This window comes from Python bivittatus, unplaced genomic scaffold, assembly GCF_059951505.1.
Source record: "Python bivittatus isolate LINGU-HERP-01145 unplaced genomic scaffold, Pbiv_v1 ctg000080_np1212, whole genome shotgun sequence".
Lineage (NCBI taxonomy): Eukaryota > Metazoa > Chordata > Lepidosauria > Squamata > Pythonidae > Python > Python bivittatus.
Window position 1 is genome coordinate 80869368 of NW_028277035.1, and position 14433 is coordinate 80883800.

The 14433-nt window shown below is 37.1% G+C and overlaps 1 protein-coding gene across 7 annotated transcripts in view; it reads right to left on the reverse strand.

Moving 5' to 3' along the window:
- Positions 1-1937: 1937 nt before the first annotated feature.
- The window catches only part of ATXN7 (ataxin 7), a 129156-nt gene continuing 116660 nt past the window's right edge, over positions 1938-14433 (reverse strand). For all 7 annotated transcript variants that reach the window (XM_088134407.1, XM_088134406.1, XM_088134409.1 and 4 more), the window contains 6 exons: positions 13843-13925; positions 11390-11655; positions 9147-9345; positions 8573-8694; positions 6811-7768; positions 1938-5818 (listed from right to left, as the gene is read on the reverse strand). In XM_088134407.1, coding sequence (XP_087990533.1) covers positions 5801-5818; positions 6811-7768; positions 8573-8694; positions 9147-9345; positions 11390-11655; positions 13843-13925 — 1646 coding nt within the window. In that variant the 3' untranslated portion in view covers positions 1938-5800. The remainder of the gene's footprint in view (positions 5819-6810; positions 7769-8572; positions 8695-9146; positions 9346-11389; positions 11656-13842; positions 13926-14433) is intronic.

The following is a 14433-nucleotide window of genomic DNA, read 5'->3' on the forward strand; positions in this document are numbered from 1 at the left end:
GTGTGATCTATAATCCTGTTTGTCGTAGAATCAACATTGTTTGGCTGCTGAATTATGGTTACAAGGCACTTGGGAACAGTGTCTATTCTACATGAAAAGGCTAGATATTGAAAGAAATCAATCAATCTACATCCTGAGTGTCTCTTAAAATAATTATAAACTTTATATAAAATTCAAGAGAGTTTTTAACCTTGAAATTGCATTTTCATTGATAAAGTGGGTCATGAAATGCCTTCCAGAAAAAGTAGGAGAAAATTAAATTTGTTATGAGTTCCCATTTTCTGTATCCTCTGGAGGACATTTCACTTGCTGTGGTGGTCTTGGTTGAACAAAAAAAAAAAATTCTCAAGTGCACATCTTGTCATAAGTGAGGACATGGTTTAGTTCCTACCTGTCCATCTTCAATGATATGGCAAGGCTATCTGTTCTCCATGATAATTTAGAATTTGAGAAGATTAGTCAGATTTATTCACTTTGTCTCACTTATTTCATTTGAAGTATTTTTTTCTGCTTTCCTACTTAAAAAGCATCCAAACACTTCATGCCATTGTTGCAGCATCAAATTAGCAATTAGATATTGTACAGGTCCCTGATGTGTTCTGATGTCTAGAACTGACAAGAGACAATTCAGAGTCTATCATGTTGCTTTCTTAACATCCATAAAGCTTTTAAAGGTGGCAAGGAGGCATTAATTCTGTTTTGCATCTACCTGATTTACATATACAGGTAGGAAGATGCAGACAGCTGTATGACCCCACGTGTGTAAACCCTGTTTGCGTATGGGGTTCTATAGCTGCTCACATGTACCTGATTTAGAAATACAGTTGGGATTCTTTGCAGACAAAAATAATAATGACACATCTCTTAGTTCAGTCCAGGTTTTGTTGATTTCATTATAAAACAAACATTGTGAATCTCATAAAGACAACCTAGTATTGTTTATTATCTCGGTTAAGTCACATTTTGTTTATTCTGCAAGCTTAATTTTCTGATCATGAAGCAAAAGCACAACTTTTTTTTATAAATAGTATAAATTATTTTATTTACAGAAACCTGTTACAAAACAAATAGACTATATATTTTCTTCTTTTAAATATCCAAAGTAATTTTTTCTACCCCATGACATTTGTTCATGTACTATACAGCAGCCAACACAAAAGTTCAGCTCTGAGCAGATGCTCTTGAATATGTATACAAATTATCAAACTATTCACACATTTTACATAGGAGATTGCTTTTCCCCCACCCTCTCTATGGAGCTAGGCTCAGCTCCAAAGCAAGAAGCTTCCATGGCCTACATTCTCATTGACATTATGTAGTGCTCATTAAAAAATAATAATAATAATAAACACCTTTCATAAAAAGTAGAATATTTTGCACAAAGCATTTAACATAACAAGTTTTCCGCTGAAGGAAAGCAGAACAATCTTCAAGTCCAATCCCCTTCACCCTACAATTACCAATCCCCAAAAGACAGAGACAAAAGGATACTTGGCAATAACAACTCTTGCCGGAAGACAACTTACCGGAAAATGAAGGGCTGAAATCACACTATGAGTACAAGCTCACCGGGGCCAAGCAGACTTCACTGAAATGAACAGGGATTTGTACCACTGCAAAACTCCTATTCATTTCAATGAGGACTGTGTACAGGACAGTGGTTGTCAGTGGCTTGTGTAGGTAGCTCGTAAAATTGCTTTGAGAGGTAACTTTTTTTCAGTAATACAAAATGTCAACAATCTGTATCCTTAAAAAAAGTTCTATCTGATTACAACAGAACTACAGGTATTTGAATTCACTTGTTGAAACCTATCTGCAGAATCCTTGGCATTATTTACGAACTGAGGACTTGTTTCAGTCTGATCATTTGTGTTTTATTGTATTTCATTCCCCTGCATCCTCTCTTCCTCATTAATGGAAAGTCATATGGAGGTGGGAAAAGCAAGCTCGACTTTTTTTTTTTTTCAACAGAACATTCAAGTCTTTAAAGGAGAAGCTGTCTAAAGAACAGTCCAAGCTTAAAATCTAGATATATAAATCAGGCACTTTCAGTTTTTCCATTAGTTTTAAACCATGTAAAGACTCACACCAATGAGCCCATATGTGGGCACAGAGGTGTGCACATACACATACACACAAATGCTAAAAAGAAAAAAAAAAAGCAGTGTGTCACAACTAAATGTAGTCTTCTGGAAATCAGGCAATTGTAAGCTATGCTGTATATACCAGAGTAGGCCAACAACACGCGACCAAATGCCACAAAGCCTCCCCACTAAGAAACAGGGAAACTGTGGGCATAGGACTGCAACATCACAACCTTTCATTTGTATGTAGCAACTCCCAAGACAAGGGACAGAACTCCCCCCCTCCCCACTCCCAAAACAGAGGCATCCCTTAAAAACTGCAAAGTAGGCATGTTAACTATTGGCTTGGCAGTGAACCACTTCAAATTATAAAAAAGGGTATTTGCTTTTTTTTTAATTAATAAATACTAGATGATTTTCAATTGTACCAAAACTGGATATAAGAAAAAAAAGACCTGTGCAAAAATACATATTTAAATATGTACAATCAATTAACAAAATATGTCTTCTGAAATAGGGATACTTCAATATTTATAATAGAACAAGAAATTCCAAAATAAAGATACAAAATTATGGGTTTCATTATTTTTGTATATTTCTTTGTTCACCATTGCAACGTTTTTTATTATTATTTTTTTTAGGTTAAGAAAACTGCAGGAGTCATAATGAGAAGCTGGAAAGTCTATAAAAATCGTATCTCTTAAATTAAAATCTTTCTAACAACCCAGTCACTGCAAATTTTGCAAGATAAATTAAATTTGAAAGTTCCTTAATTATTTACAATGCGAATGTTGTCAGACAATAAAAGATTCAAAAACAATTACTCCATTCATTACTAAGCTCCCAAAATGGAATATTGTTTGCCTAATAGTTAAGCAAGTCTACACTTTGAGGGCAGGCATAAATTAACATCTTCCGGTTCTATTCATAGCAAATTATAAAACTAGATGCCTTAAGAGCCAGATGCAAGACATAATTCCACCCTAGAATGCCTTTTACGCAAGCCCTACTGAATGCACTGGGTGAGCTCTGTGCAACAACATGGCTGTGTTTGTGTGAAGTTCCCAATGCTTTCAATATGGCTTCCGGTGCAGGCATTCACAGTAGGAATTGGGTCCATAGCTGTGCAACCAATTTAAATTAAACACTGTTGAACTTTTCACAGAGATCTGCATGTTTTAAGGAGTTTGGGACTTGCTTTGATATGCTCAGAGCAACAGAATATTTATAAAAGAAATATGTTTTTGAGTACTTAAAGCCACTAAGGTTCAACTCATGGAAAAGGTCAGCCTTCAAAGGTAAAAACCAAATTGCACTTGTGATTGAAAATACCTAATACATGGGATGGAACCTATGTCTATTTTCTCTGCCAAGCAGATACATTACTTTGGTTGTCCCTTCCCACTTTCCAAATAAGCCAATTAAGAGGTTTTAACATTTTACAATATCCTCTAACTACTGAAGGGTTGTTTAAAATTCCCCTTTCCCCAGAATGCAGTCACTTTTAATATTTGCATAATCATCAGTGTCCATAATATTTTTCCTTTACTTAAAAACAACAACAACAACATGATCTTTTGTGAATTCAAGGCTTTAGAGTTGTCTGCATAGAGTCTTGTTTCTTCACTGTGTTTTAATAATTCACTAGCAAATTTCATGTTGATCTGAAAATCTCAACAGTTAAAAATCAACCAATGACAACAATAACAACAAAAAACCCAAGCATCTACTGCTTGTGGTGGCTTTAGAATCCCTGATGTGCAATGCACCACCATAGTAGGGAGAGAGGCTGGGCTGTGTGAATTAGATAGGCTCAGATTGTCTAATCTCAGCAAAATCTGGTGCCCATTTAAGGCAGAAGTCTACAGACGTATTTCATTGAGAACATCTCCTTCACAAGCCCCATTCTGGGTAGATTCAGATGATCAGTTTTCTTTCCCAGTAAGTGTTAACTTGTTGACTACGTGGTTCTCAAGTGACAGGCATGAAATGGAACTGAGTGACCTGACAGGTTGGGTGTGAATCCCCAAGTGCAACAGATTTGGCAGGTGCATCTCTGAGAAGCTGTAAAAATGTAACATGCTAAAAATGTTGCAAATCTAGGCTCATTTAATGATTGTAAAGGTAAACTCTCACTGGGGAGGAAATGACTGTCTGAATCTATACTCCAAAATACACACTATTACAAAAGGACAGGAAGTGCATTTTTATAGAATTGCAGAAGGAAAATTCCCCATGGATTATGCCCTATGGTTTGGATTTATCATTTCCTCTCCCTTTCAAACAAAATGTCTAAAATTCTAGGTTGTATTTCAAGATTCACTACTGTTACAATCAACCAGATCAAGTAGTAGTATTAAAGCCCTTCTAACTTTCCAAAATAAACCCTTTTTGCTTAAAAGAAAAAGTTACCAGTGGGGACTGGATGACACATTACCCCTCCCCCCCTTGTTATTAGCTGGTAATGCAAGGGGTAAATCTAACACTGAGCTCAGAACTTGAACTGGCACTTAATGCAGTCATCAGAAAAATCTGAAGGTGGACTTCAGAAAAGGTGATTTGGTTGTGTGAACAAAGTATCAACTTACTGGAAAATCTTTCAAGAAAAATAGCACAGAGAATTTAGTGTTACAGATGATTGCAATTTAGTTTTTAAGGACTTTTTTTTTTTTGGTTTCATTTTTCATCCTTTCCCCACCCATCTCCCCAAAACAACAAAGGCTTATGGCATACAGTATAGGTCAAGAATATATTCTTTGGGAATCGTTTTTAGAGGTCATTCACCATTTTGGATTCAAGAGTTTTGCATCTGTCTGTGTATCAGAATCAAAGCAATTTTATTCAGAATCAAGCAGGTACCATCCTCCTCCAAAGAATGCCACTGTGCAACCTCCATTCATCTCAGTGGGCCTCGTACAGGAGCCCTACACCACCTCCACTGGAAGGAATGAAGGATATGAAGCAGCTATGCTTGGTGGATAACTCCCATAAAAATTGTTCTGTACCACGTGATTTCACAATTTAAATATGCTTTTTAGTTTCTGAGTGATGACCACAAACTTTTGTTTTGTGTTGTTTTAAGAACTCCTGTCAGCTTCTTATCCCAAATTACTTGTAAAAGGCTGGGCAAAATGTAGACTTCCATTTCTAAATTGTGCTATTTTTGTATTCCAATCAAGGAACATTGCTATAAAACACTAAAGCCATATTCCCTTCTTGAGGGCTTTTCTGTCTGTTTTATTGTGCCTAACACATTGTGCCCCCTTCTGGAAGGGTTTTCACTAGACAGTGCCAAAAGAGCGGTTAATTAGGCCTATGACACTATCGGTAAAGAAAAGAAAACACAAGTCCATAGTAATATTCTTTCCCAAACACTGCTTTGCCCAACCAATCTTGTTTAAATTAGTGGCAAAATGATGTACTCCTGTAAATAAAACCTCACAGGGCTTTGTAGCAAGCAGTCCAGACCACGGGTAACACTGATAGGAATCATCCTGGGGCTGAACGGCAATTCAGTGTCCATTTCCAAGCTCTGTTGCTACAGACATGGCTTCAGGCAATCTCCTTGATTGTGTGACAGACTAGTAGATTTCCACACCTGAGAACTGTGGGAAGCTGGGAGAACTCAAAAGGCATCAGGGAGTCCAGAATTTCCAGATGGAGATTTTTTCGCTTGTAGTGAAAATAATCCAGTTCTGCCTTGGTACTGTCAACTGTTAGGGACGTGCCTTTGGCTTTTACACAAATGGGAGATGGAGAAAAAGAAAGACAAAGGATAAATATAAAGTCTCGAAGTAAACCCAGTTACACAATTTGGGGTACAAACATCATGCTTTGGCAGAATCTAGAAATGAAGGTAACAACCAAAGATATGGAAGAACAAGCCTTGTTTTAATTATTCCCACTGATCATCATCAGATTTGTCTGAAATACTGTTGTACTGGACTATTTGTTGCAGCAAAGTCCAGAAAGCACTTACTTGACCCTTTCTTGTGAGCCAAAAGGTAATATAACAATTTATCAAAAGGGTAAAAAATAACAGAAAGGTCTATAAAACTTCAGCAAGTTCACTGATCAACAGCATGATGACTTTTTTTTTTAAACATAGTTCAATATATTCCCCTAGCCAATATGACCTTCTTCCCTTAATTTATTATGTTTTGCCACTGTCAATTCTAGTATCAACAAGTTTTTTGTTTTTTTTTCATTGCAAGGCATAGTCATTCTGGTTGCAGAGGTGGTTCTGGTTCAGGAATTACTGAACTATGGAGTTATGATGTTCTTGTAATCCTTCTATTAACTGTAGTTATCACAGTGATTTTACTGTTTCAGCAGTTTCTCAGACATATAACCTACTGCTGGCTATGAGAAGAAAAAAAATCCACAAGTGCACATGAATCTTTTGCCCTTCTACAGCTGGCAAAAGAAAAGCCAGACACGAAAATGAGCCCTGGGAGATTATGCCATCGCCCTTCACAAGGCATCTATGCCACAAGGCTTACTATGCTGGAAGATTCAGCAAATCTCAAAATATCAAATGCGTTCAATCCAACTTAAGTCACTGTGAAATATAAATTAATTTTTTTTTAAAAAAAGATAAAGTATAAAGCCAAGCCACCTAAAATTAATTTTATAACAAGTACTCCCTTTTCCCAAATATAAGCAAGGTTTGGAGTGGCATCATAATGCATCTGCATGTAAGTCTGACCCAAGTAAGATCTCATACCTGATGAAGAATAGAATTGTTCATCAATCCTTGTGTCCCTGGGATTGCACCAGTGTGTTTTGCGTGAATGTTGTTCACCGGTGGCAATTTGGCAATCTTGCTTGCTTTGCTGCTGCTGCTGCTGCTTATGCTACTTGAACCAGGCGCACATTTTCTTTTTTTTCCTATGAGTTTATCTAGGGAAGAATGTGAATGTGAAAACCCGCCGTGCGAGTTTACAGTCAGTTCATTGGACTGGTGAATGAACGGTCCCAGCGAGAGAGTAGAATCGCCACTGTTCACCATCACACTCATTCGTTTTATCGATTCTGCAGGGCTCCCAGTTGGAGGCCCCCTCCCTGATTGGTCATGTTTGAGGCTAAGCGAGTTAGCTTTACTAGTCATACAGTTGAGGCCAACACTGTGGGATGAAGACATCACAGGCGAGTGATAAGAAGCCCCCGAGTTTCCAGAGTTAACGACACAGTTTTTCCTAAAGGACTCTGTGGAATGAGAAGAAGGTGCCGGCAACACAGAACTGTTTTTACGCTTCTTTCCCGAACTGCCGCTACCGCTGTTACTACTGCTACTGTTACAGTTGGTGCTACTAGCAGAAATTTCCTTAGGCTTGAAAGACTTGCTGGATTTAAATTTCTGAGGTTTGCTGGGCAGAGGTGAAGGTATTGAGGAAAGCACTGGAGGTGTTGAAAGGGATGTAGACCCTTGTCTTGATTGCATACTGCAGGCGGGTTCTGCTGCACCAAAACTAGCAGGGTTGGCATTTAGCGTAGTCCCGTGGGATGGTACTGATTTGCCACTAAGAGGTAAACAGGATGGAGACACAAGCAGTGGAGGGGACACGGCGGTTGTGGGTAACGCAGAACTTGTCGTGCTGACACCGTACTGTGATGCAGGCATGGCACTTGTCCGGTGGGGAGTACGGATGGATGCTGAGTTGCTTGTCGCAGGAGGAATCTTCCTGAAAAGCAAAAAAACCAAAGGAGACAATATTATTTTGCCTGTTTTCAATTGTCAACTGAATGTGATTCAGAAGATACTGAATATACTTGTATAACCCAAGTTCCTTCTGCACACACGTGTGGGTGTAAAATAGAACCCTGGAAAAATACTTCAAAGAGTAAACCTAGTTTAATGGAGGTTTGTTCTTCTTAGTTTTTTTAAGCAAAGATCTTGGCATCCTAAGTGCTTAATTTTGAATAAAGGAAGGAAGGTTCAATTTTCTCTTCTTTCAAGCCTGGTGCACTCTGTCTGAAGCAAAAGAGAAGGGAAAGAAGTAATTCTAGGCCCTTGGGACATGGTATCTCTATATTTAGAGGGCTATATGTTAGACCCATCATCTCACAAATACTATAGCGTGCTTCTTGTTACCCAGTTCCTGGCTGTAAAGATGAATAAGGTACATTTATGTTGCAACCAAACAGAAAAAATCTAAACAAAATTCTAATCAAAGATGACTGGATTATTCTGTCTCCATAGTCCTTTCTCCCCTCCAAAAGCAGTTCCATTTCCAAGAAATGGTCAAAGTCTATAGCAATATTTTAAAAGAAATTTCTTGCTATTTCCTATCCAACATTCCATGCATTCAACACCTGCAGTTCTTAGAAATTATCTTACTATCCATCCCAATTCCAGAAAAATAATTTCTACTTATTTAGAAATTGCTAATAAGGCTGAGAAAACTTCCTTCACTTCTTCAGTCTTTACATGCAAATAAAAAAATTTAACAGCAAAATATATTAGAGACCATTCAGTGTCAACTCACTTCCACATCTGTGCATTAAGATGCTTGTCCACCATGACATTAAGTGCACATCGGATATGGTTCCATCGCTTATCAAACACGTAGTAACCTCTTCCGATTTGTCGACTACCAAATGTGCAAAACTGAGGAGGAGGCAAGGAGAACAAGAATAGCATTTTAATTTTACTAACTGCAAGATGTGTTTAACTGACAGATAATGTTTTAGCAAACAAACTCAATTCAAAATGAAACATAAAAGCCTTAATATCTGCAATGGAGTTGCAACAAATTTCCACTTAAGGGATCTTAGATATATACCACATCAACTCACACCTCACAGAATTTCTTATGTAGGTCTTCTTTCCTTTAGAATATTCAATCTCCAATGAAGAGTTTCTTCTATTCTGCCATCATAACAACATATTGTACCCCAGAGTAATCTAATGTGTATTACACCAATCATGACCAACTCCAGTATCCATTATCTGGGAGCAAATCCTTACATGCATTTCCTTCTCCTCTAAAAAGACAACAAAAGCTGCTGCTAATTTACAGCTTTTAAGCACAACACACGAAAGTATCAACTGAAACATACAGCAGCTGCTTGAGGATGGTGATCTGAGTAAAGACAATCCAGTTTTTCGACAGGCTCTTCTTTTTCATCACATTCTCCCTCATCACTGGATAACCGAGATGTTGGCTCAGCTGCAGGCAAGGGAGCATGTGGAGATTCATGGACTGATGGAGACTCACTAGGGGCATTCCCACTGTGCTGGCCCGGACAGCCTGGAGGCCTTCATACAAGAGGAATCATTGAATAAATGTAATATTAGAAGATTATTTGCAATCTTGCATAAAATCAATATTAGGTGCAATAGAATCTACCATACCAAATGTCTTATCTGCCATTGTAAATTTATACACAAAATAATTGTTATACTGATCTTTTATGAACATAAAACGAAACTCATGGGTCCAGTGAACTCACAGACTAATTCAACAGGAGAGTCAGGGAAAAAAGGGATTAAGTAGTTGCCTACTGAGACTGGTGTAATGGTTCAGGCACCAGCTACAAACTGAGAGACCGTGAGTTCTAGTCCTGCCTTAGGAATAAAAACAGCTGAGTGACCTTGGGCCAGTCACTCTCTTTCAGCCCTAAGAAGCAGGCAATGACAAACCACTTCTGAAATCTTGCCAAGAAAGCTGCAGGGATTTGTCCAGTCAGTCGCCAAGAGTCAACACTGACTCGAAGGCACAAAAAAAAAAAAGAAAGAAAGAAAGAAAAAAGAAAAAGGTTGCCCACTAGATTCAAGAAAAGCAGTCTATCAACTATGTAATAAACCAAAGCATAATATGTGTATGGAAAGACTATGCTAAAAAGCCTAGCTATTATCCTTAAATGGAAGTTGGGTAAAAAGGAAGCCAACAGCACGTCTGGGCTGCATTAGAAGAAGCACTGTATCAAAGATATGTGAAGTCATTATTCCTCTCTACACCTGGAGTACTATGTATGATTCTGGGTATCACATTTCCAGAAGGATACTGAGAGATTGGAAAGGGCTCAGAGGAAGGCAACAACAATCATACAGAGATTTGAGGATGTGCCTCATAAGGACAGACTGAAAGAGCTTGAGATGTTCAGTCTGAAGAAAAGGACATGACAGCCTTGTTCAGGTACACAAAGGTAAACTAAAAGATAGTGAACAACTACTGGCCACAGAAACTAGGACCAGAAATAATGGAGTAAGTTGTAGTTACCTAGATTTAATTTAATATAAGTAAAAAACTCCCAAATGGTAAGATCTGAACAACAATGAAGCAGTCTACCTATGGGTTTTTCATCCATCTATGGAGGTTTTAGGGAGGCTGGAGGGTTATCTCTCATGGATGATTTAATTAATTTTCCAAAGGGTTGAACTAGATGATCCTTGTGGTCTCTTCCACCTTTACAATTCTAGGATTCCATGACTATGGTAGTGGTCTGATCATCCAACTGTACTTGAGACACTCAATTTCACATCTACACCCAGTCATGAACTTAATATAACAGTGTTGGCCCTGACAGTCACTTTGAGACTAACTACTGATAGCATAGTAAGAATAAAACAGCAGTGATGAGAAATCATGGCAGAATAACAACTTTCTCCCTACAATAAAGGTCAGGAATAGTTATTATGGCTCAATGGTTTTTCCAGTAATTTATTTTTACACAGAGCCAATTGTTTATAGACTAAAAGTAATGGGAGACTATTTCCATCCTCCCACATCACAAGCATATTCAAGCCAACTGTGAAATTACTTCTCTCTATCATAGAAAATTAAAAGGGTCAACAATTACAGGCACGGCAAAAAGAAAGAGCCAAGAAGAGGAGCTGGTCTAGGACAATGTAGTATATAGATCAAAGAAATACCTTCGCTTCTACATCCCTCTTTGTATTTTATTCATTTGCTAGGTTTATATCCCATCTTTCCTTCAGAAGCTCAAGATGGTGTATGCAGCACTCACAGTGATTGGGCTGTACTTGAAAACATCTTGATTATCATTTACCTTTGTTAATTTATTAAGCTAAGTTTAAGAAATGGAGCTAATATCAAGAGTTTGAGCAAATGCCACACAAAATCATGTAGCACTGTCACCAAGTGAAGAGAACTGATGGTAAAAATGGCAAACAGTTTGGATGAAAATAATCCAGTTTGTCACTAATTTCTTGAATTTGTTCAGAAAGGCACCTATCATCATAAGACATCATCAACACATCATTGTGATGTTGTCTTTTTGAGGTCATTAAAAAGACATCATCACAAGACACCCATCACACATGTTTAGGTAACACTTACCTTGGAAGACTGGGGGTGTGAGGTTTGGGTTTATTAGGTACTAAAGGCTTTGATTCTGTAGGAATAACTCCATGAGAATTTTGGTGCAGCTCCTGGGAAGTTCTTGAAGGTGAGGGATGTGGTTCCCTGAGAAGGGGTATCTGCTGATGATGATCCAAATGGCGGAGTAATTCTTTTTCCCTGGTTTTGCTTTTGTGCTCAGCTAGTAATAAATCAAATCGTTTCCTTCGACCCTGAACAGCTCTTCGCTGAGTTAGGGAATGTGTCTACAAAGTACAAGGTATTAAATTAATCCAGGCTGTAAAAGGATTGTGGAAATTATACATACATATAAGCTTGAATATGGAAAAAGTAAATTATTTTTTTCAGCAATCCACTAATGAAGAATGAAAGCCCACAATGGATCCTATTTGCATTTAGGAAAATAAGGCACATGGCATATCAAGGAATCCTAGGGACCTCCCTTCATTTTGTCCCCACTGCAGCAATACTGTGAGAAAATGATTGGCCCAAGGTCACCCACTGTGTTTTCAAAGCTAAGAGTGGACTTGAATTTGGGTCTCCCTGTTCTAGTCCAATGCCTTTAGCACATTAGCTCTGACTAAGCAAAAAGCCTGGTTGTTTTATAAGAATATTCAGACCAAGCATGTATCTTTATACAGCATATAATTTTTACAAAGACTTCTAGATCATACTGAGCTTGAAATTAGTGCTAAAGGGAAAAAAAGGTTATGGAAGAAAAAGAGGAAAATATCTATTACATATAGCAGACTTCTGGCCTGCTGTAACACGTCTAAGTCAGACTTCCAGACTTTCTTATGAAATTATTATAGTATTTAAAATTAGCATAAATTAATAAATTATAATTATACTGTGTTTCTTATTTCATGATAAATTCAATACACATGCAGTTATATATAGTAAAAGAGTGTTCAAGAGTTAACATCTGATCATGTCCCCATATATCTGCAGTGCAGAAATATTGTAATAGTATGCAGTAGTAGTAGTAGTAGTAGTAGTAGTAGTAGTAGTATTTTGAATGTGGATGCGTGCCTTCGAGTCAGCGTTGGTGGCTGGCAACTGTCTGGACAAGTTCCTGCAGTTTTCTTAGCAAGATTTCAGAAGCAGTTTGACCTTTCCTGCTTCCTAGGGCTGAGTGAGAGTGACTGGCCCAAGGCCACCCAGCTGGCTTTGTGCTTAAATTGGAACTAGAACTCCCAGTCCCCAGGTTTCTAGCCTGATGCCTTACTGCTACACCAAACTGGCTTTCTAATGGTACGTGTTAAATGTCATTAATGCTGTCTACGAAACAGAGATGTTATTTTCTATACTATTTAAATTATGCTTCCGCTGCTGGCAACACAGCAGTTGTCCATAGCAATTAATGAGGGTCATACTTTAAGAATTACTTTTAATATACATAACAATTATGAGCAAATACATGTGGAGTACCCAATTCTACTTATAAATTTAAACTAAGAAAAGTAAAAAATTCAGTATAAAGGATGAAGTACTGGTTTAGCAATGGATAAAAGAAGAATGAATGAACTCTAGACCAATTCTCACATGTATTTTTCACTGGTGTTACTGAAAACTCATGTTTTCTATTTTATTTTATAAATTTTAGTATCTATTTTTATGAGAATTCTCTGTACATATGCCATGTTTTCCCACATATAACAACAACAACAACAACAACTACTACTACTACTACTTCTTCTTCTTCTTCTTCTTCTTCTTCTTCTTCTTCTTCTTCTTCTTCTTCTTCTTCTTCTTCTTCTTCTTCTTCTTCTTCTTCTTCTTCTTGTTAAATACTTTTGTTTCAGTTTAAAAAAACAGAATGTCAGGAATTGAATCTTGTGACATTTCTCATGACTTTTTATAATATGTTAACCAATGTTACAGAAGTATATGCATTATTTAAATATACTTTAACGAGGACTTTAGATTTTTTAAACTTCTCAATTAGCCTATTCTTAAGTTTCTCAGGTTGATTTTGCAGTTTGTTTGAATACACTAAATTGCTTTGGATTTCTGATGTACACAATAATTGATTGATGCAATGATATTACTTGTTCATATGAATCAGATGAACATATTTAGGTATGTATCTGACAGAGGGGCTCTGAGGTCAGAATTCCAGTCATAATTTTAGCTAATTCTTGAGACCATTTATTTTGTACTTGTCCCTTCACTATGATGTCAATGGGGCAGTGGGCCACTTCTAATGGTTTAAGGTTTGTTTTAGAATAAAAAAAGCAGATTAATGGAAAATGCACTATCAGGGCGCGTTCCAATATAAAAATAAGATATATGACATATAAAGTTCCGGGAGATCATAATATAGTCCACCACACTGGCCTCATTTGGGCGCCAGAATGTAAACTCCCCTTTGAGGTCACCTCTAGCCCTATTATGTACAGGACAGTTAGTTCATTGGAAAGGCATCTTACCTTGCATGTTAACGACCTAGTACAGGGTTTCTTGGTTTCTGTGTCAATGACTCCGCAGTAGATATCAGGATCAAATTCTCTCTCTATTAAAACCAAGGAAAAAGTGCCATATTTGGAAACCATATTAGTTATACATGTTAATGTATCATTAAACCCAAAATTGCTTTCAACTTTCATATATATAACTATGCAGGTATTGCTAACATTGGATTTTTTGGTTTTTACAAAACCCTAATAAGCCTGTAACAGATAAAATTCACATGGAGACTCTCAATTAGCAGACATTCTTCTTACAAAAAACATAAAAGTAAAAACTAGCAATTAATTGAGAGTTAGCATTTGTAAAAGTTATATCATATTGCAACAGTGCTATTGTTGTCACAAAAATATTTTAAGTTCATTAAAATATTAAGGCATTAATGATTGTAGTACTGCACACAGTATGCATGAGTTAATATATCTTTGTGCAGGTGCATATAGCAAATGTTATTGCTAAAAATGAGAGTTAATCATTATAATTCCAAAAATGCTGAAGATGAATTCAGTAGGACAATATCTGAAAATACACTGTCCTTTTATGTTTAGTTGTAC